Raw genomic sequence first — 21,760 nt, 5'->3', positions numbered from 1 at the left:
GATAAAAGGATTTAAAGAATGTATTTCAAGCACTAGATGATTGAGTTATAAAGTGTAAAAAAATCAGTAGGAAGATCAGGCTCAGTCTAAGAAAGGCCATCAAACAGATAAAGGTTAAAGGCAGCAGCTCTAGAAAGGGAGAATAAAGAAAGAAGAGAGCTAGAGTCATGTACACGTTGGCAATTTGAGTTTCACGTAGGAATCCCCAAAAGAGACGTGGATTCCCACAGCCCTCTGAACCTCTTAGAAGATTCCTCAACTTCTTAGGAGCCTTGGCACACCCATCTGTGCCAAGAGGGTGACATCAAAGCACTTGTTTTGCCAGCTTTCCATAAGTAACCACACCCTCTGTATTAGGGCTGTGTTTTCCATTTGCTAATGGATCTTGCCTTATAGAAGAAGCAATCTGTCCATCTCAAAGCCTCCCAGGCCTCCATTCTACGCTGCTTCTGATTTCTTCCTCACTTGTTCCAATGACTGTTAAGAGTTAAGAAAGGTCTAAGTTTCATGCTTCAGAAACATAGGCTTTTATTTTGACAAAGCTATAGATAGTGGTTACTGTAAAAGGGTAATATGTTGGATATGTCCACTATACAGTATCTTCAAAAGGAGAACTTGGGTCATTTCTTTGTGTTATATAAAACAAGAAAACCATGGTCCCTTCAGATGGCTTTTTTTTTTTTAACATGTACATTCTTGAATTTCTTCTTCATTCTTATTCTCCTTGACATCAGCCATTCTGCCAAATCCTGAAAGAGGAACATAAAAAATATCCCAAATCCCAAAGAATGTCCTCAGCAATTACAAATCTAACTCATGGCCTAGAAAAGGAGATTTGCTGGGCCCCAAGGCAAGAACTATAAACTTTCCTCTTTTTCTTGCCCACATCTTACCATTTACCTTCATAGACATTACACTGTGGATTCTTAAGCCTTCTTTCTCCCTTAGTGACCATCCAGCTCCTCCATAGAAACAATTTAGTTACTTAAGCTGGGATCAAGGAGGAATTTTCTCTGCTTATGGGTTACAGATGCTGGAACAAAGGGCTGAGAAAAGGGCCCTGTCTGTCTGGGGTGGGCCTGGTACCAGTGAGAGGATGATAATTACCTGTGGACAAGGACTAACTCCTCATAGCTTTGCATCCCTTCTTTCTTTGGAGCAGCCTTTAGCTGCCTGTAAGGGTCCAGACCTGTCTGTGACATCTCTCAGACTAGGGTTCAAGGAATGAATGCTTACTCTGTATTCCTAAATGTCCTCCAAAGGAGTGGTTTTCCTCCAGGTATTCTCCCTCTATCCAAATCCTGGCCAAGCAGGTGTCAAAAGGTCTGATGATGTTAGTCGAGGACATGGATTCTCTCTTTCCATATCTCATTACAGAGGCTTTAAGCTCAGAGACCCACTGGTGATAGACTGGGCAGGTCACACACCGAGAGAAGAACTCCTTACAGTACTGAAAGGAGAAGAAACTCCATGAGGTCAAGGATGGATTTGTCCTTCCTCCGCTCTGCTCCACCAGGACCTAGGACAGTACCCACCCACTCAGTTATGTGCCCAGGGTTTGGGGGTCAGAGAGGAGGCACTCATGGCAGAGCAGTCCCAGAGAGTTGGTTTTGAGCTAGGGTTGAACCAGAATGCCTTAGATGCAGAAAGCAGGGCTGTAGGAAGATGTGTCAAACTGAGCCAGAGTGGGTCCACTGAGAAGTACTAAATGTTAACATTTTAGTGGTAGTGGGTAGTAGCTGTGCAAAGGCAGAAAGTCAGGGAATCCAGTCCTGGCCTACATGCAAGATTATCTGGGAGGGTACATGAGGTACATGGAAAGATTTTCTAGGTGGAAGAAAAAGGTGTTTGACAAGGAAAGAGAGACAGAAGCAGCAAGGAGAAGAATAAGGGAGAGATGCAGGTAACAAAAAGGGTACCACAGGACCAAACTAGAACTTAGGTGACAGGTGAAGGACAGTAGAGAAACAGGTACCTTGAGGGTTTGGCTGCAAGCCTCTGGCAGAGTGTGCATGAAGACACTGTCTGGCATTTTTTGTAACATTAGCACATGGCACTCCAGGAATCGGACAAAGCCATGTGAACCAAATAGTGAGGCATTGGTTCTTTTCACCAACTGGCGAGCCTTGGAGAAGTGGTGCTCAAAGAGATTCCACTGGGAGTCCTGGGCAAACCTAGAGGGAAGAATCACAGCTCTCAGCTCCATCCGCTGAGCCATCACTTCTTTAAGGCTGTAAGATCTCCTGGACAGTCAGAACTGTGATGTGGGCCAGTGGCCAAGGCTACTAACTCACATGAAGGGGACTTAAATGGAGACATCCAGCACTTAAATGTAACCTTAAACTTAATCCTAAAGCTATAGACCCAAACCTGCCCAGGGACAAGAAGAACCCTTTTAATAAGATGGGAGGGGGTAGGAGGTAAAGGTCTTTAGGAATAGGGACTGATGCAGAATACCACCCTGCCTGGAGGAGTAAAAGGCAGTAGCTTAAATGACCCCATGATGTCCTTAAGTTTCTACCCTTTCCCACTGAGTGAGACTCTGGTACCCCACATTACCACATGGCCAGAGATGAGTGGACCCCCAGCATGACATTACTCTGAGAGTTTAGAATGCAGCTGTGCTCACAGTGTTGAATGAAATGCAGACACTCGCCAAAGGGCCGACACAGCAATCCTGTGGACAGACAAGGTAACCAGGCTGAGGTCAGTTGTCAGCATAGGAACTGGTATAGAAGGTGTGTGGTATAGGGGAGCAGACAACACCTGAAACACAGACACCCTGAATCACAATGTGTTTCCTGGATTTTAAGGAACCAGGGACTAGGAGCAGGGGCCATGCCCAGGGAGGGGCTCATGACTACCTGTGTTCCAAACACAGGGCGCTGAGGTCTGAATCCTTTGGGAATATAGCAGAGCCCTGCACAAGATTTACCTTCTCCGTAGAGCAGCAGATCTAAGCAAGCAGAATAGAAGCAGGCGAGGCCAAGGACATCATGACCGTGGGAAATGAGCACCCACTGACGCTCCAGCACATGGACACACAGATCAAATCTGCCAAGAGACAGAGCCACTGGGACCCACTAGGGAGTGAGGAGGATGGTAGAGGAGAGGAGGGGAGGGGATCTTACATCTCCAAAGTAGTCTAACATCCCCCAGATCTCCTCGCCTTAGTTCTATTTAATACAGAAAGTATGTGTGCCTGAGATCAGACCTGATTCTCAGCAAAGGAAGTGGGCAAATGCCTCTGAGTCAGTTTCTAGGTTCTTTCTTGAGCTGTTGCAATCCCTACCTCTTTGTGAAGAAATGAAGGAGGAAGAGAAGGGGGTCAAAGTGGGGGTGGGAAGGAGGATGAATATGCATTTCCACTCCCAAGCCCCACACTTAAGACGAGGCTTCCTGGAGTGACTAGAGAAGAGACAGCATTGGCTGTAAGAAATGGAACAGTGTCTCTCCCTCCATTTCAAACTTCTTTTGAAGATCATACCCTCCCCTCTTAGGCAACAAATACAAATAGCAGTAAATGCTCTTAATACTTCTTCTTCAGAAATGCAGATCTGAAGAGAACTGAGAGAACCAGATTCTCCAGAGCTGGTTTCTTGAGGTGTCTGCATATCTCATGAGCTTGAAAACCTAAAGAGGTGAAAGAGCACTGTGTGAGGCCTAGTGGTGAACTTGGCCTCTCTAAGAGCCTTAGGCCCACCAGCACCAAGCCCCATTACCCAGCTTGATGGAGAAGTCCAGATGGCCGAGGCAGAGCTTGGTGTAGGCCAAGGCCTGCATGAGCTGGGCTGTGGCCAGCAATCCCTCCCTGGAGAACCAGCATAGGCTGCTTTTCTGAATGGCCATCTGCTCACAGTGCAGCCACTTGTCCCTGTCACCCGTATTCTGGGAGAACTGGGATAGGGCCACATAGGTACAGACAACCTGTAGGACAACAAACATGGGGCAAAATGTTCCTACTGTACATTCCCGCTACACTTCCATCATGTCCCTTTCCTGCATGAAGAGCCCACAATGGGGCCTTGCTGCCCACATAATCAGGGCCTGCTGGAGTCCCTATCACTCTCCCCAACTCCCGCTGTGAAAACATACTCCTTCTCGCCCCCACACTTCTGATCTGATCATTCCCACTGCCTGATCTTTAAACAAATGCTTTCTTTACCTGCCCCCCTTTTTCTCCAGTCTTAGACCTTCCCTTCAAAACACTGGCCAAACTGCACTTCTATTTTCTCTAACGAAGGCCTCTGATTCTCGTTCCTTAGAACTCTTCAGAACTGCTGCCTACATATCGGTTATAAGTATGTGCACATTTGACAATGACTCTCTTCTTCAAACACTGTATTCACTACGTTTTGAGGACATCATATTCTCTTGGCAACTGCTCAGTTTCTTTTGCCAATTTCTCTTTATGACCCTGACCTCTTAATCTTGGAGCTGTTAACTCAGTTTGGACCTTCGCTCATTCCCTTGGGAGAGCTCACTTAGTTTCATGGCTTTAAATACTTTTTACACACAGATAACCCTTACAATTCTATTTCCAGTTCCCTGACCTCTCTCATGGGCCCCACATTTGCATATTCAACTGCTTACTTAACTTCTCCATCTAGATGTCTAATAAGCATCTCAAACATGTCTAAAACCTGGCTCCAATCTCCCCCCAAATATGTTTCTTGTTCAGACTGCCCCATCCTAACTAAGAGCATCTCTATCTCTCCAGAAGTCCAGGTTGCAAATCGTGGGATTATCCTTGACTCTTCTTTCTTTCCCATCCCAGAACTCATCAACTTAGTGAATCTTATTGGTTCTCTCCTAATGGAAGACCACTCCTCCTGCTTTCTCTGCCACCACAACAATCCAAGCCAACTATCTCTTGCCTATATTGCTGCGATAGCCTAATTTACCTCCCTGCTTCCTCTCTTCCCTCCTTCAACTGATTCTCAATACAGCAGAAAGAATAATCCTATTAAAATAAAAGTAGACTCTGTCACTCCTCTTTTCAGAACCTACCACTTGCTTCCCATCTTCTGTAAAGTCCAAACTCCTATAGTGGCCTACAGGCCTGCACCATCTGCCATCCACCTTCCCCTGGCTCTCTCTGGTCACCTCCTGGTTCTATCTTCTCCCTTCTAGTCACATTGGCTTCCTCGCTGTTCCTCAAACATGGGCAGCATACCTTGTGCATCACACTGCCTTCTGCCTGTCTGCTCTTCTCCCTGATAGCCATGTGGCTTACTTCCTCACCTCCTTCAGATATTTGCCCAAATGTCACTAGCTCGTTGAGGATTTTCCTATCACCTTGTTTAAAACTGTACCCCATCCCCAGCTCCCAGAATCCCACGGGCCCCTGACTCCACTTAATATTTCTCCACTGTATTTATTATCACCTAACATTCCATATATTTCACTGATCTCTTCTTGTCTGTTTCCCTGGAACCAGGATCAGTGCCCGGTACATAATGGGTGTTCATCAAATATTTATTGAACAGATGGATAAAAAAGAGAGATAGATAGATGGACACTAAAATTAGGAAGACATTTCCCTTCCTTCTTTTTTCCCAAGTCAGCAATTTGAATCCTTTTTTAGGTCATGGACTTCTTTAAGAATCCGATGAAAGCTATGACCAGTTCCCTACCTCCCTCCACTCCCCAAGTGTTCTTGAATATACAACCAAAGCTGACATTCAGTTCAGGGAACTCATAGACAGCCACACCTGGAAACCCATCTAAAAGCTGCAATATGAGAAATGCTGCTCAAACATATGATCAGTATGTCTCATTAAGTCTGGGTTATTGTAGAGTCAAGCTAAACTCAGGAATCTCTCTCCCTAGCATCTCAGGTTTCTGAGTGAGGTCCAGAGGTGAAGCAAGGATTTGCCTACCTGGGCTTCATTTGCAAACTCCTCAGCAGAATTCTTCTGCATAAGAGTGGCGAGGCAGGCAAACCTGTGGCTGCTGGCTGTGGTCTCCAGGTTATAGAGCTGCCAGAGCAGGGAGAGGCAGTGTACCTGCTGCTGCAGGACTGCCAGCTTCTTCTTGCTGCTGTGAAGTACAGAGCGCTTAGTACGCCCTTAGACTGCACCAGTGCCCAACTATCCCTCCCCACAAAAATCCAAATCTATTCATCAAGGGGCCTTCTACAGGCTTTCAAACTCAGACATGTTCCTGGGATCCCATTGCTTCTAGCCCCATAAACCTTTTTAAATCATCCTTTTTTTTTTTTTAAAGTAGGCCCCACATCTAGCATAGGACTTGAACTCATGTCCCTGAGATTAAGAGTCCTGTGCTCTTACTAAGCCAGCCAGGTGCCTCAAATCAAATCATCCTTCTTGATTGGAAAAATTTAAAGAAGTGTTTTTAAAAGGTTCATTCTTTGAATTGCTATTTTGAATATATTTCCTATAAGTTATTATGGCTTAATAACTGGGCAGCAATTTAGTGTTTTGTATATATATCAGAAATAATATTAAATTGCTATATATATATATGTATATATATGTATATACACACATACATATATGTATCTTGATTTGAAAAAGTCAGGGTAATATGTATTTTTATTTGAAAAACACAGGGTAATACCAGGCTTCAAAACCAAAAGAAGTCCTCATTCTGCTATATTTTATTGGTTCAGAGAGTAAGGTAGAGGAACCGGAACTGCTATATGCTTGGAAGAGGAGGAGTCTTAGGTCAATAGAGGCAATACTCCACGCCTGGTCCCAGTTTAGTTCTCTGTGGTCCTAAAGGGACCGGATGACTTGGCCAGGCTCCTCACTTCTCACTGGGGTTGTTTGGAGGTTGGCTTAGGGAACAGGAACGCCAATATTTTTCTAGGAATGTTTGGAAAAGGACACCAAACCAGGTCCAAGGGAAATTCCTTTTCAGCAGTCGAAGGGCTTGCCTGGCCAGTTTTTTGGCCAAGGTGATCTGTCCCATGTTGAAACAGACCTAGAGATGGGAAAATGAGAAACAACAATGTAAACTCTGTAAGCTCTGGACATAATACACTGGCTCTTTCATTTAGGGCTAGAACTCAGGCCACTGAGGTGTCAGAGTAAGGGCACCATAGGGCTGTGCCACACTAACCAGCACCAGTAGAACCGTGTGTGGGTAAAGGAGTGAGAAAATATGGCTGTGGATAAAACACCCTCTTTTCTCATCTACCACATTTGTCAGAAGGTTGACTTTGAATTTTGATCTTTTCCTGGGGTAGCATTATATGTATGGTATGATACTCTCTCATGATGCTGGGTGGCAGCAGTGGGTACACTCCCTGTCACCCATTGGATCATACGAGTAAACGACTGATACAACAATCATTCTGTCCCCATATAACCATTCTATTTTTCACTTTCAGTATTGTACCCAATAAATTCCATGAGATACTCAACACTTTATTCTAAAACAGGCTTTGTGTTAGATAATTTTGCCCAACTGTAGGCTAATGTAAGTGTTTTCACTATGTCTAAGATTAGCCAGGCTGAACTAAGATGTTTGGTAGGTTAGGTGTATTAAATGCATTTTCAACTTGTGATAGATATATTAGATTTGGCTACATGATATTTTCAACTTATTATGGGTTTATTGAGATGTAACCCCAACACAAGTCAAGGAAGATGTGTAATCTTGATGGACAATTTGGCAATATATTTATTAAATGTAAAATCATTCTTATCTTCTACCTTAGCATTTCTACCTCTGGAAATTTCTGTTACAGAAACATTTTTACAAGGAAGAAAGAGATATATACAAGAATAATCACTGTAGCAATCCTTATAATAATCTCAAATTAGAGACAACCTAAATGCACGTGAAGAACGGGCTGATTAATCTTTGATATAAGCATACAAGGGAGTGCTTGGCAGCTGTAACTGGATGCACACCTATATACAAAAATGTTCAGTCTATACTGTCAAGAATAAAAGTCAGCTGCAGAAGAAAGAGAATGTAGAATATAATTCTATTTTTAAAAACAATAGAAAATAATAATGATATGCCTATGTGTATATTTCTGGTGGAATATGCACATTATTAACTATGCTGGGGGCAGCATGGAGCTCTTTTCACTTTCTACATATTGTGTATTGTTATGATTGGAATTTGTAAAACCTTCTCTCACATTATCACATTTATAATTGCATGCAAAAGTCACAAAGATTTTTAAAGGGAATAATAGGGTAACCCTCAAGGAGAAACAACTCAAACTTCAGGGTCCTGCCCTGACTTTACCTCTGACCGAAGACAGCAGAAAGTGGCCTCCTCAAACTGACAGATCTTCACCTTGTGCTTTTTCAAAAATGAGAATGCTGAGGGCTGTCCCAGAAGACTGCTTGCCTTCTTCAAATAAAGGAAGGCCTCCAAACAAGACAAGGGATGGAGAGACAAGATTAAGATTCAGATGACCCTAGTAGTGCGATGAGGACGAAGCCTGGAATAAGGTTATGATGAAGTCAAAACTTGGATTGGAATCAGGGTGGTTTCACAGTTAGAAATGGGGAGCTGGATGGCACACCTAAGTCAGGGGCAGGGCCAGCAGCGCTTGGTGCTCTTGGACTGGACATTCCCACTTCATGTTTTCTCCTAAACACCTTCCAGCTCCTTTCTCTCTCCTCTTTGCTCCATTTTTCACCCAAGCTGACTTGACAATAAGAAATCCCCACCAACTTCTCCAAGTGAAAGGACTCAGCTCAGGGGCAAGGAGCAGAGCCTGCTCACCATGTAATTATCTGATAGGTCCAAGGAGGCAGCAGCAGCCTCCAGCAGGTAATAAAATGCACATGTGGTTTCTCCAATGACCAGGCAGTGGTGGGTGAGTGGTGAGAGCACTAACTTCAGGATATCCTCACAGTGACAGGGCTTGGTGGTCAACATGTTTTTCTCGGGGCTGTCCTGAGACAGCTTCCTGTTCACTTGATCCAGGAACTCTTCCTCTGTTCTTTATGGAAAGAAGGTGAACAGAGAGTGGTCACAAAGCAGCCACTGTTCTCGGCATATTACCAGGTCTCCAAGCCACTTGTTCCAGGAGGCCTTCCTTTATAGCTCATTAATTCTGTGGTTAGCCTTCTCCTCCATCACTCCATACGTTTTTGAAAGTCAGGGACCTGATCTATAATGTCAAAGCCCTATTAAGGATTTTTAAAAAACCTATAGCCAATCTAAGTACCTCACAGACTAAATGGGGAAACAACTATACCTGAGGAGTAAACTAAGAGTGTGTAAAATATAAACATGAAAATGACACAAGGCAATAGTAATAATTTCTGTATGAGCATATTTGAACTTTGTCAACACATTTGAACATGATTTTATACAACACCATCTTATCCTACAATAACACTGTCTTTCAGATAGGCAAAAACTACCCTCCTTTTACTGAAGAGGCAATTGAGGCTTGGGAAGCTTCAGTGACTTCTGAATGGCCTCACAGCTACTGAATAGAACCAAACTAGAGCTCACTTCTCTACTAGTCCATGCACTCTCTATAAACACCATGAATTCGAAAGAGGTTAGATCTCTCTGAGGCAGAATGATTAAAAAATATGGAAACTGAGGAGGGTTTTGAAGATCACTGAACACTCTGATAAGTAGAAGGATACGGAGGCCACTTAGAATTTCAAAAAGGGATAATCGTGTGAGCAGAGATATACAGGTGAGTGTGGGGATGATTCATGTAGAATACAGATTTTTGTTTGAAAACCTCTAAGAAATCAGGTTGGATAAGCAGGACAGGAAACTCTAGAGGGTCTGGTGAACTCAAGATAGGGACATTTAAATTTGATAGGCTAGACATTAGAAAGTCAGGAGGCACATGATTAGGAAATGTAAATTCCTTTTAATATCGTCTGGGGTCAAACATAATTGAGAAGGCAAATTTATAGCAGAGAAAAATCAGCCATGTGTATAGTGCATTCGAGAACTATTAAATGAAGCTTCTCCTAAACACTAAGAAATAATTTCCCTAAAAAAATCAAAAATTGCCTTTCCAATTCTCTGTTAACTTGAACTCTGGATTGGGTACAAGGGTCACTACTCCTGGGTGGTCAGAGGCGTTCCTGGTCTGCAGGTGAGGCAAGTGGCCCTTTTAATAGTCACCCGTGTCTCACTTCCTTGTTCCCCCAAGCCCACTCTCAGCATCTCCATTTACCTGCAGTGTTCACTTGTGAAGGCCTCCTGACTTCTGAATGATTTTGTCTGGAACTGAAAACTATCTGTAGAGAGAAAAAGATTATTATCTTTCATTATCCATCTTCGTATTAATTGAGAATATTTCCAATTCTTGACTACCTCTCCTCTGAAGCTTAGTTCATGACCTAATTGCCTCCCTCAATTGTTTAGGTTTAATATCAAGTTTAGGTTTAATATCAGCCTACACACAAAACAGGATGGTAGATTACAAATTCCTTAATGGGAACTACTTAGGATTCAAATAGTAACTCTTTTCAAACCTCCCAAACCAGTCCCTAATTCTATTTGCTAGAGAAATGAATAAATAACAGGTCCCTCTGGTTTGATGGCTACTTCTAATAGAAGAAATCCTTGAATATATCTGTATTGAGTTCACGACCAGCTGAGAGTGAATCACAGAGCTAGACCTAGTGTGGAAAATCACAAGGACCCCTGATGCCACAGTTCACTAGAGTCACAGTGGCCAGCAGGGGTTCCAGCTTTACCTAATTGGCTTCAAACAGCCCTTATCCTTCAGATTTCTCTGTTCCTCTGCAGCTGCCTTTCCACAGATCAAAAAGTAAAAAACTGGGAATGATGTGGAGATGTTACCATTAGGGCTCAGAGGCATGAATGGTGGGATTGAAAGGGAGTATAACTCAAGTTATATTACAAAGCTGTAATGATCAAGACAGTATAGTACTGGCACAAAAATAGACACATAGATCAATGGAATGGAATAGAAAACCCAGAAATGAACCCACACTTACATGATCAACTAGTCTTGGACAAAACAGGAAAGAATATCTATTGGGAAAAAGACTATCTCTTCAACAAACACTATTGAGAAAGCTGGACAGCAACATGCAAAAGTATGAAACTAGGCCACTTTCTTACATCATCCACAAAAATAAATTCAAAATGGATTAAAGGCTTAAATGTGAGACCTGAAATCATAAAAATCTAGAAGACAGCATAGACGATAACCTCTTTGACATCAACCATAGCAACTTCTTTATAGATGTCTCCTGAGGCAAGGGAAACAAAAGCAAAAATAAACTGTTGGGACTACATCAAAATAAAAAGCTTTAGTGCGGCAAAGGAAACAATTAACAAAACTAAAAGACAACCTACAGAAGGGGAAAAGATACTGGCAAATGACATATCTGATAAAGGGTTCGTATTCAAAATATATAAAGAACTTATAAAACTCAAAACCAAAAAATGAAAAATCCGATTTTTTTAAGAGCAGAAGACATGAATAGACATTTTTCCAAAGAAGACATCCAAATGGCCAACAGACATGTGAAAAGATGTCATCACTGATCATCAGGGTAATGCAAATCAGACCTGTGCTGTCTTCCATATTTGAAGACAGCTGTCAAGACCCAACCAAAGGACGGTTGTAGGGAGAACTTGTGTTAAGGAAAAGGACCAGCTCTCTGGTTGCTGAACAATGTCAAATAAGGTAAAGTAAGACTAAGGTAACTCAAGAACCAGGAGTTTGGCAGCACTATGCCAATGCCTTTAATCCATTTTGAATTTATTTTTGTGGATGATGTAAGAAAGTGGCCTAGTTTCATACTTTTGCATGTTGCTGTCCAGCTTTCTCAATAGTGTTTGTTGAAGAGATAGTCTTTTTCCCAATAGATATTCTTTCCTGTTTTGTCCAAGACTAGTTGATCATGTAAGTGTGGGTTCATTTCTGGGTTTTCTATTCCATTCCATTGATCTATGTGTCTATTTTTGTGCCAGTACTATACTGTCTTGATCATTACAGCTTTGTAATATAACTTGAAGTCCAGAATTGTGATACCTCTAGCTTTGTTTTTCTTTTTCAAGGTTGCTTTGGCTATTCAGGGTCTTTTGTGGTTCCTTACAAATTTTAGGATTTGTTCTAGGTCTGTGAAAAATGCTGTTTGGTATTTGGATAGGGATTGCATTAAAGGTGTAGATTGCTTTGGGTAGTATAGACATTTTAACAATATTTGTTGTTCCAATCCATAAGCATGAAATGTCTTTCCATTTCTTTGTGTTGTCTTCACTTATCGTCAGGGAAATGCAAATCAAAATTACAATGAAATATCACCTCACACCTCTCACAGAGTAGCTAAAATCAACAACACAAGAAACAACAGGTATTGGCGAGGATATAGAGAAAGGGAAACACTCTATTAGTGGGAATGCAAACTAGTGCAGCCACTGTGGAAAACAGTATGGTGGTTCCTCAAAAAGTAAAAAATAGAACTTACCTATGATCTGGCAATCACACTACTAGGTATCTTCCCAAAGAGTACAAAAATACTAATACTAATTCAAAGGGATACATGCACTCTGATGTTTATAGCAGCATTATCTACAATAGCCAAAGTATAGAAGCTTTGGCTTCTATCAACTGTGTCCATCAACTGATGAATGGATAGAGAAGATGTAACATATATATGTTTGTGTACATACACACACACACACACACACACACACAAATATGTGTTACTCGGCCATAAAAAAGAATGAAATCTTGCCATTTGCCTTGACACGGATAGAGTCAGAGAGTGTAATGCTAAGTAAAATAAGTCAGTCAGAAAAAAGATACATACCATATGATTTCACTCTTATGTAGAATTTAAGAAACAAAACAAATGAGCAAACGGAAAAAAAAAGAGAGAGGCAAACCAAGAAACATACTTTTAACTATAGAGAACAAACTAATGGTTACCAGCGGGGAGGGGTGGGGAGATGGGCTAAAAAGGTAATGGGCAATAAGGAGGGCACTTAGGATGAACACTGGGTGATGTATGGAAGTGCTGAATCACTATATTGTCCACCCAAAACTAATATTACACTGTATGTTAACTAGCTGAAATTTAAATATTTTTTTAAAAGGTGCAACTCTGAAAAATGGGTGAAGTTATAAGAAGGCAGATTTCACCTTGATGAATGAAGCTTTCTAATAGTTGTTGACAATGAAATGGGCTGTCCAATAACTGAAAATGTTAAAACAATGTGGGTGAGCTCTCATTTAGGATGTGGTAGAAGGGCTACTGGCTTTGGGGAACACCTATCCACTAACTCAAACTTCTCCAAGCAACTAATTCCTATTTATCCCTGAGTTCTCACTTCTGGCCATTATCTCCTTCAAGGGAGAGTTTTTTCCTACTTACTTCTTGGGCTCAGCCAATGGCCCCTTCTCTAGATACCCCAATGCCTAGGTATGCTATTTTCATTGCCTTTACCATGTCATATTGGAATTCTCTATTTGTATGTCTGTATCAACCCCTAAAACTGATCATTTCAGGGACCCATACTTACTTTGTATTCTTAATTCCTAGTTACAGCCTCTGATACACATTGGGGTCTCATATATATGCACAGAGTTTAATAATAATAACAACAGTAGCTAAAATATACTGAGCACTAACCATGTGCCTGGCACTATTCAAAACACAGGGTATTAATTAATATTAATATTAATATTTTAACTCATTTAATTCTCACAGTAACTCTATGCAATTGGTATTGTTATTTTCCTCAATTAATTGAGGTTAGGTAACTTGCCCAAGATTGCCAACCAAAATAAGCATGATCTCTAAAGTTCCTTTTAGCTCTGATATTCCATTTTTTATTTCTGGTGCTTATCCCCGGTGCACAGAGATAAATGGCTCTTTCCACCTATTTTCCTCCCTTAATCTGATTCCACCTTTTGGATGAAGAGCTCCAGGTACATGAATAAAGAGAAGTGACGCCAGCATGTCCTTTTTCTGCTCCCTGGGTTTACCTTGGGGAGAAGGCAGCTGCAATTTGTCTGTGATCACTTGTGTTAGTACTGAGCCAGTATCTTTGTAACTACAGAACCGGGAGGTCCCATTGCAGCTCTTAGTAGAACAGATGGCAAAACGGTGGAAGGGGACAAAGTCCCCACCATGACAGCTCCCACAGCGGCAGGCCAAATCTTGGAGAAAATAGGCACATTCAAGGTGCAGGGCTATCTGCTGTGCCTTGGGCCACAGCTCCCAAGCAGCTTCCCGTATTAGTGGCACTCCAAATTCTAGCACCTCTGTTTGATGTAGGGATAGTTCCTCTTGCAGACTGAGAGGAGAGTCAGCATCTGAAATATAGGAAAATCTCAGTGAGAGTCTCCCTCAAAGGCCTTTTATGCTATCAGTAGCAAACTCCCAAGCACATGCTGCAGTTTATAAGAAAATTTTATTTATAATTCTTCTGTATAAAGTATATTACACATCTGAGAATGACATTGACCATATATCTTATACAAAGTACCACAGAGAAAAAATGATCAGTGGTACAGAAGTACACTGAATAGAATTCTTAGATGTTCCTCCTAAATTAAGATTTTTTTTTTTACTACAAATTACTATAAATATCAAATCATCAGAAATTCTCTGTTCAAATATAAGGCCCAAACATATTTCAAAGTCAAAGGGAAATTATCTGTGAATTTATGTGCTTTGGGTAGTCTATGCTAGAATTTTATTACATGGAGAATTTGAGGTAGCAAGCTAATGTATATCTTGCTTTGTTCATGTGTGTTTCAATACCAGATGTGTTTATTTTTATTATAAATTTCTAAAAATTAGAGATGGCTTATTCTTTTTTTTCTTATTATTTTATACCTAGAAGCCAGTAAAGGGTTATTTTCCAACCAAAAATTAAGTTACAGATACTTAACACATGGGGTTAACAAGGACCTAAAATTCTAGGAATTAAAACAGTTCTGAAAAATACAGGTTATTCATTCACTATGGCTCCTTTGTGATTAAAAGAATCACTTTCCCCCATTTCTTAGCTATAGTTTTAGGAAACTGATGCCCGTGATAAAGGATATTGATGTTCTTTCTGAACACAGATATACCTACCCAAGGTTCTCTTCTCTGTTCAGGTAAGAACAAGAAAGCAGCTGTTCCTCACCTGACTTTTTCTTCTTCTCCTCTTTGATTTGTTCAATAATCTTGATCGAGGAAGGCACTGTTATTGAGTCAGCAGGAAGCTCTTGACTCTTGTTGATCCAGCAGAGCACATGTATATCCACAAGAGCCCTCAACACCTGAAGTAGCTTATTTTTATTCCAACCAGGCAGGAGGTGTTGCAGCAGATCTATGTGGAAGGAGTGACCAATGACTGCAGCACACTTAACCAGCAGCTGCTCCGCTGGGCTCAATTGATCTAACTGGTTTACTGCTATTTCTGGGGAAAAAAAAAAAACAAAAACAAAAAACAAGAGCCCTGAACAAGCTTTCTACAAATATAGAATACATTGTGTTGATAATCAATTCTTTTAAAAAAAAAAAAAGGCTTTAAGGGTGCCTGGGTGGCTCAGTCACTTAAGCTTCTGACTCATGATTTCAGCTCAGGTCATGAGAAGAGAAGGTCATGGCATTGAGCCCTCTGCACTGAGCACCACGCTCAGCAGGGAGTCTGCTCAAGAGACTCTCTCTCCCCCTCTCCCTGTGCCCCTCCCATCCATGCACTCTCTCTCTCTCTCTCTCTCTCTCTCAAAAAAAAAAAAAAAAAAAAAAAAAAAAAAAAAAAAGGCTTGCTTTTGGTCCTCTCCTTTTCCATTCACCCTAACCTCTTAAAAGAGCCTTATCTCCAAGTCCTCATTTGTTCTCATTCTCCCATCATTGTTCAAGCAACAACCACTAGGTATTCACCACACCACTGAAACATCTCCAGTTTCTTCTCATTCTTATTCCAGTAACATATTAACTAGTAGTAGAATTATGTATATAAAGTACAGATACAATCATGCCAAGGCCCTTTTTGTAACTTATGTGGCCCTTCCTAATCTAGCTTTGGCCTTTCATTTAGACCAAGGCTTTGCTGAATGAGCTATTTGTTTTAGCTTACAAGTTAACCTTTTCCTTCCCTGTGGACAATATTGATCTTGGGTTAACTTTTCAGCTGTTCCCCAGGATCCTGATTAAATGAGAATGTCAGCTGAGTCACCACATGACATTTATTATGCTAGCAATTATCCCTGATGGGAAACTGAATTTGGACTAGGAAAACTGTGAATAAGCTAAAAATAACTGGTGGTAAGCCACAGTTCTGGGTTTCTTTCTGTGTAGTAATTCTTGTCATAGGTCATGTCCCTTGCAGAGCCTGAAATCTATGCCTATGGGGCTGTGATAAGAGACAGTAGCTTCTAGTTGAGACATGGGGCTTCTAAGCACCCACCCATCATGGTTTCATTCTGTCATACAAAAGATACCCCTTGTGGCTCCAGAGAATAGCAGTGGAAACTGTCATAAGGACCTCCACTAAAGAAAACCACCTTATGGTATATTTTCTGACCTGTATGCTGCCAAGTTAGTAAAACCAATGCCAAGTATGGCCTGTTGTAGTTGTAAGAGTGTGAACTGTCTAGATGGATTTACAGACACCAGAATGTTAGCTTATAATGGCTATATATAAGAGCTATTATATGTTATAACATTATAAGCTAACATACATTGAATATTTATGATGTACTATGATTTATTTCATTTAATCCTCAACTAACCCCACACAATAGGTGCTATCATTACCCTCATTGAAGTGATGAGAAGACTAAGGATTATATAAGTTTATTTAAGGTTTCATAGCCAGTACGTGAAAGAGCCAGTGGTACCCAGAGCCTTGGCCCTTAATTACCAAGGTGTTCTCTATTGCTGTTTCATATGCCTGTCTTATATTCTCAACAAGATCATGCTTGACTTGAAGGCAGGCTTAATCATCATAATATTCTAAAAGGGCTTAGTATGGAACCTAACCACCAAACATTTGAATAGAATATGAAAAACACTCCAACTTCCTCATTTCTAAAAAGAATATCCCCTGATTATGCCTACTCAGTTCTGATGGTTTCTCCATTCTTTTTCTCATCAGTCATGATAAACTTACTTCACCCTCTTTTTATTTAACTCCTGCTATGTGTATAACACTGTCTCTTCACTAGCACCATAGATTTTCTTAAATCTCAGCCACATTATGTCCCCTGCTTAGTGCCTCTTCTAGCACAGGAATATGCATAAAGGGAAACTCGGGACCTAATTTTTTATTAAATAACTAGAAAAATTCTCAGTCATTAGCCTCAGAGAACAAGGGGCTCACTTAAGTAAGACAATACTCAAGTAGCGTTTACAGATCTCTTAAAGGCTCTTTGGGCAGTACCAGAATGTATTTCTAGAAGGCAGGCTTCTTTTTTAGAAGAAAATGGAACTAGCATGATAATGAGAGACCTATATTCATCACCAAATTACTAAGTGCAGTGACATCTGTAATTGGTTCATTTGAGGTTTTCAAGGGACTTGCCTTTTAATAATGGTGGGAGAAGCACTGTATCCAAGTTCACATCATCCTTGACTGTGCAGATATAAAGTTCATGGTCTTCTTCAGAGCCAGCAGGAAAAATACCATACATTGTAGATTTCATGGCATTGGCTATAGGGAAAGAAGACAATGACTGAGGAAAACACCATGCTCAGTGACTAGTTTTAAAGGCACAAAAATACAAGAATTTAGCCAAGAAACGAACAGGATAAAGAGAGCATATGTTTAAGGTGGCTTACCCCACTCATCCTGCCTGCTCACTAATGTTCTCTCAGAAACTAACATTTTTTTCTACCATATGGTATTCAACATTTACACTCTTCCCATTTACTTTCCAGTAGCCCTCCCTTCTATTATGTCACAGCCCTCACAGCCCTAGGATGCCTTTCCAGATTTACACATGCTTCTATCCTCCTCTCCCACCCTCCTCCCTTCTTCCACCCCTTATCCAAATCTTCAAGTCGTCCTTCTCATCAGTAATTAATATGCAATTCTCTCATGAACTCTTGTTTATAAATCGTCTTTTCCTATTCCTATCTCTTGGGCTGCTCAAAAAGGAACTATAAGATTTAATGACTCAATTAAGTTCTCTGAGGCAGGCTGGGAAGGCTTACTCTTGTTTTGAATGTTAGCAGGAAATAGGCACGTGCCTCATAAGGGTCAGGTGATGCCATATCAAAGGATGAACCCCAGCAGCGGAGAGGGTAGAACCCTGGAAGCTAAGCTTACCTGAGAGGTTCTCCCACTTGCTGTTCTCCTCCACCTTTTGGAGGTCATGAAAGAGCAAAATATCTTTAGAGAGAAGGTCCTGGCATAAGACTTCACAGTAGAGGGGATTTCCAAAGCACCTGTGGAGAAGGTAGCTGTAGGGAGGTAAGTAGGGGATTGCTGACTAAGATGCCCACTTGAAGAGAGCCAAGCCTAAGGGTATTTCATACTGAGGATTATTTCTTCTTTTGTTAAAGTCAGCTCTTGATGATATTCTCTAACAGAGATAAGAAGCAACACAGAAATGTAAAAAAAAAAAAAAAAGATTCTGATGGCTTGAAATGTATTTTAGCAGTAACTTTTCTTTTTTAACTATTTTGTTTCTATTGCTGTTAAGAAGAACTAACATCCCCTTACCAAAGAGCTCTAGAAAATGGCCTGACCACATATAATTGACACCTGAAGCAAACCATCCAAGTCTTGTCTAGTGAAAACCTGGGTCGCCCAGGAAGGTAGCACTTTACTGGTTTGCTAGGAGACGGTCTATCCTTAAATCTGGCCTTGGGCCTCATCATGGTTACTAAGGCCATTCTCTCCCCCAACTTGGGTAAGTGAGACCTGAGCCTTCTCACTTATATTATGGCACTGGCTCTGCCCTTAATGAAGTGCCCAGCTAGTCCTAGCCACTCACATCTGTAGCTCTTGGGGGATGCTCACCACCCCCAGTTCCCAACATGCCATTCTCAACAGTGAGGTTGCTGCCAACTTCAAAATGGGCACAAGGACAGCCTGAGAGCTCTGCAGGAAGTGCTGGGCACAGCCACACAGGGTGAAAGTAGGGGTCAATGTCATCACCATGATGATGGGCACAGTGGAGAGTAATGTTTCCAAAAACTCCCAGGAAGCTGTATCCATATATTGGGCTTCATCAATGAGGAAAATCAGTGGTGTTTCCCTCACTGCCTGAAAATAACAGCAAAGAAACAGTGATAACTTCTGATTAGAAATGAAGTCATCTGATTTTCAAATGTACCATGAATTTCCCAACAGATTAAAAAAATCTGGGGTTTTATATAGGATAAAATGTATCCTAAGTCCAGGTAATATCTTATTTTTTTAAGATTTTATTTATTTATTCATGAGGGACACAGAGAGAGGCAGAGACATAGGCAGAGGGAGAAGCAGGGTCCATGCAGGGAGTCTGATGCGGGACTCGATCCCGGGACTCCAGGACCACGCCCTGGGCCAAAGGCAGATGCCCAACCACTGACCATCCAGAGATCCCCATATCTTATTTTATAAATATAAAATATAGCCAGTATGTCTAATTTCTAAAGAAATGTACTGAGCTTCTTTGGACAAGAAAACACTCTAACTGAAAAACAAAATGAACATCAAAATATTCTCTGAACATAAAGCTTTCAAACATTTGATTTTGGCAAAGGCTTCAAACTGTATAGGAACTCATAATACTTTATATTAGTAATTTCCAAACCAAGCTGCACATCAGAATTATCTGAGTGCTTGTTAAAACTAGCAGTTATCAGACCTTATTCATGTAAACTTGAAAAAAATATACTCATTTTTATTCATACTCCCCACCCCCTGCTGCAGCAGGTAACCATTCTAAGGTGTTCCCCTAATCCTTTTGTTTGTATTGTGTTCTTTAAAAATGCACATTATAGTTAAGTAAACTTTTTTATATAAATGCTACTGTATAGATCTCATGATTTCTTTTTATTCAAGATTATTTTTAAGAACACTCTGTGTTGCAATGTTTTCATCTATTCCCTTCTAAACTTCTGCATTATACTGCAGAGCATTGATGCCAACGTCTCCCTTGCCTCCACAAACACTGCAGTGGACAGACTACCTGCGACATAGGTCCAGGAGTGGAACTGCTAGGTCTAGAAAATGTATGTTATTAAAATTTGACTAATTACTTCTAGATTGCTTTCCAGAATGACTACATCAGTTTCTGCTTATAGATATTTTTGACTCTGTAATCTGGGTTAAGGCTTGAGTGTATTTGTAACAAATAGGAGGTAAAACAGCTATCAGCTTTCATTTAGAAGCCACTGTTTTATTTTTTTATTTTTTATTTTTTTATTTTTTAAATTTTATTTATTTATGATAGGCACACAGTGGGAGAGAGAGAAGCAGAGACACAGGCAGAGGGAGAAGCAGGCTCCATGCACCGGGAGCCCGACGTGGGATTCGATCCCGGGTCTCCAGGATCGTGCCCTGGGCCAAAGGCAGGCGCTAAACCGCTGCGCCACCCAGGGATCCCAAGAAGAAGCCACTGTTTTAAAGTAAGTTACTAAAATTTCATTAAGAACCAAGGATCAGGGAAGAGCCAAGAACTTTTCTTGTTTGCTGTACAATAGGATTGATTCAAGGTTAAAGATAGATACAATGAAGATATCACAGATAGACAGGCCCAAGTCAAGCTGTGCTATGAATAGGTTAAAATAAGCACAAACCATCTCCATATATTAAGAGTTAATGGTATGTAGCAAAAGTACTCACCTCCTGAAGCACTTGAAAAAAACATGCCTTAACCTTCTTTTGTCTGGTCAGGTCATCCATGTGCGAAACTTCGAAGGATAAGGGAAACTAACCAAGAAAATTATTCATATGTTAGCATTCACAATGACAATCTAATAAAAATATGCAGACTCTCTAAAGGGAACAGACAATGATGCTATTTGAGTTAGAATGGGTTTCTTCTATAGGACTGGACATAGGGTCGCAAATGCTGATCCAATATCCAAAAAACAATTCAGAGTGACATGGAAAGTCCACTGGAGATTAGAGGAGGGAGAGAGAGAAAGAGAGAGACCGACCCTTTCCAAACCCAGACTCTGGCAAACACTTAAAGGGTCATGACTAAGAAGTAAAGTGACAGGTTGGATTTAGCAATGTTATTTTGGACAGCTCCAGTACCCCAGTTATTCCAAATACACCAGAATGAATGAGTGTATGAGACTTGTCAGAAAGAATCATGATGGGTATCTCCTAACATTGTGCTAGCAAGTTGCACAACTCACAGCAAGTGAGTGACATGGACCGGAGAGTCAAAGTAAGGCTATTCCTCTAGCACTTGGACAAGGGCCAGAGCTGCAGGCAAGACCTGTTTTAAGACAGGGCGGAACTGAGGGATTGGAGAGATTTTCCTTTTCTCTATTTTCCATTAAATACCATGCCCTGCAGGCTTGGTAGATTAGGAGAAGTGATAGAGGAAGAATAAATGGCATTGTGGACCAAGGAATTCTTTCTTAGCCTGCTCACTCTAGTAAACCTTAGACTGCTGGAAGCTTTTGAGATTCAGATGCTGATTCAAGTGACAAACTCCATGGCTAGGGTTAAAGAACAAAACATCACAACTGAGTTGAAAACACATGGATAAAATTGCTGGGAATGCTCGACTGGTCAGTAACACCTTGACAGATTTAGCACTCTCACATTTACACTATGATCTCTCACATTTACACTATGACCTATTTTATGCCTTCTTTAAAATGTAGGTACTAATCACATAAAATACTATAATCATTAT

At 41.0% G+C, this 21,760-nt stretch overlaps 1 protein-coding gene across 1 annotated transcript in view; it reads right to left on the bottom strand.

The window, feature by feature from the left end:
* Positions 1–503: 503 nt before the first annotated feature.
* The window catches only part of LOC112914158 (adenylate cyclase type 10-like), a 47,647-nt gene continuing 26,390 nt past the window's right edge, over positions 504–21,760 (bottom strand). The window contains exons 15-32 of the mRNA XM_072731838.1: positions 20,731–20,817; positions 18,893–19,164; positions 18,223–18,356; positions 17,476–17,604; positions 15,091–15,366; positions 13,940–14,269; positions 10,145–10,208; positions 8,716–8,935; positions 8,230–8,355; positions 6,776–6,948; positions 5,883–6,042; positions 3,723–3,927; positions 3,537–3,633; positions 2,936–3,054; positions 2,560–2,677; positions 1,976–2,174; positions 1,237–1,450; positions 504–749 (exon numbers count right to left, since the gene is read on the bottom strand). Of these exons, the coding sequence (XP_072587939.1) occupies positions 682–749; positions 1,237–1,450; positions 1,976–2,174; positions 2,560–2,677; positions 2,936–3,054; positions 3,537–3,633; positions 3,723–3,927; positions 5,883–6,042; positions 6,776–6,948; positions 8,230–8,355; positions 8,716–8,935; positions 10,145–10,208; positions 13,940–14,269; positions 15,091–15,366; positions 17,476–17,604; positions 18,223–18,356; positions 18,893–19,164; positions 20,731–20,817 (2,991 nt within the window). The 3' untranslated portion in view covers positions 504–681. The remainder of the gene's footprint in view (positions 750–1,236; positions 1,451–1,975; positions 2,175–2,559; positions 2,678–2,935; positions 3,055–3,536; positions 3,634–3,722; positions 3,928–5,882; positions 6,043–6,775; positions 6,949–8,229; positions 8,356–8,715; positions 8,936–10,144; positions 10,209–13,939; positions 14,270–15,090; positions 15,367–17,475; positions 17,605–18,222; positions 18,357–18,892; positions 19,165–20,730; positions 20,818–21,760) is intronic.

Source organism: Vulpes vulpes, chromosome 1 (assembly GCF_048418805.1).
Source record: "Vulpes vulpes isolate BD-2025 chromosome 1, VulVul3, whole genome shotgun sequence".
Lineage (NCBI taxonomy): Eukaryota > Metazoa > Chordata > Mammalia > Carnivora > Canidae > Vulpes > Vulpes vulpes.
Note: the sequence above shows the minus strand (reverse complement) of the source record. Positions and strands in the feature narration are given on the sequence as shown.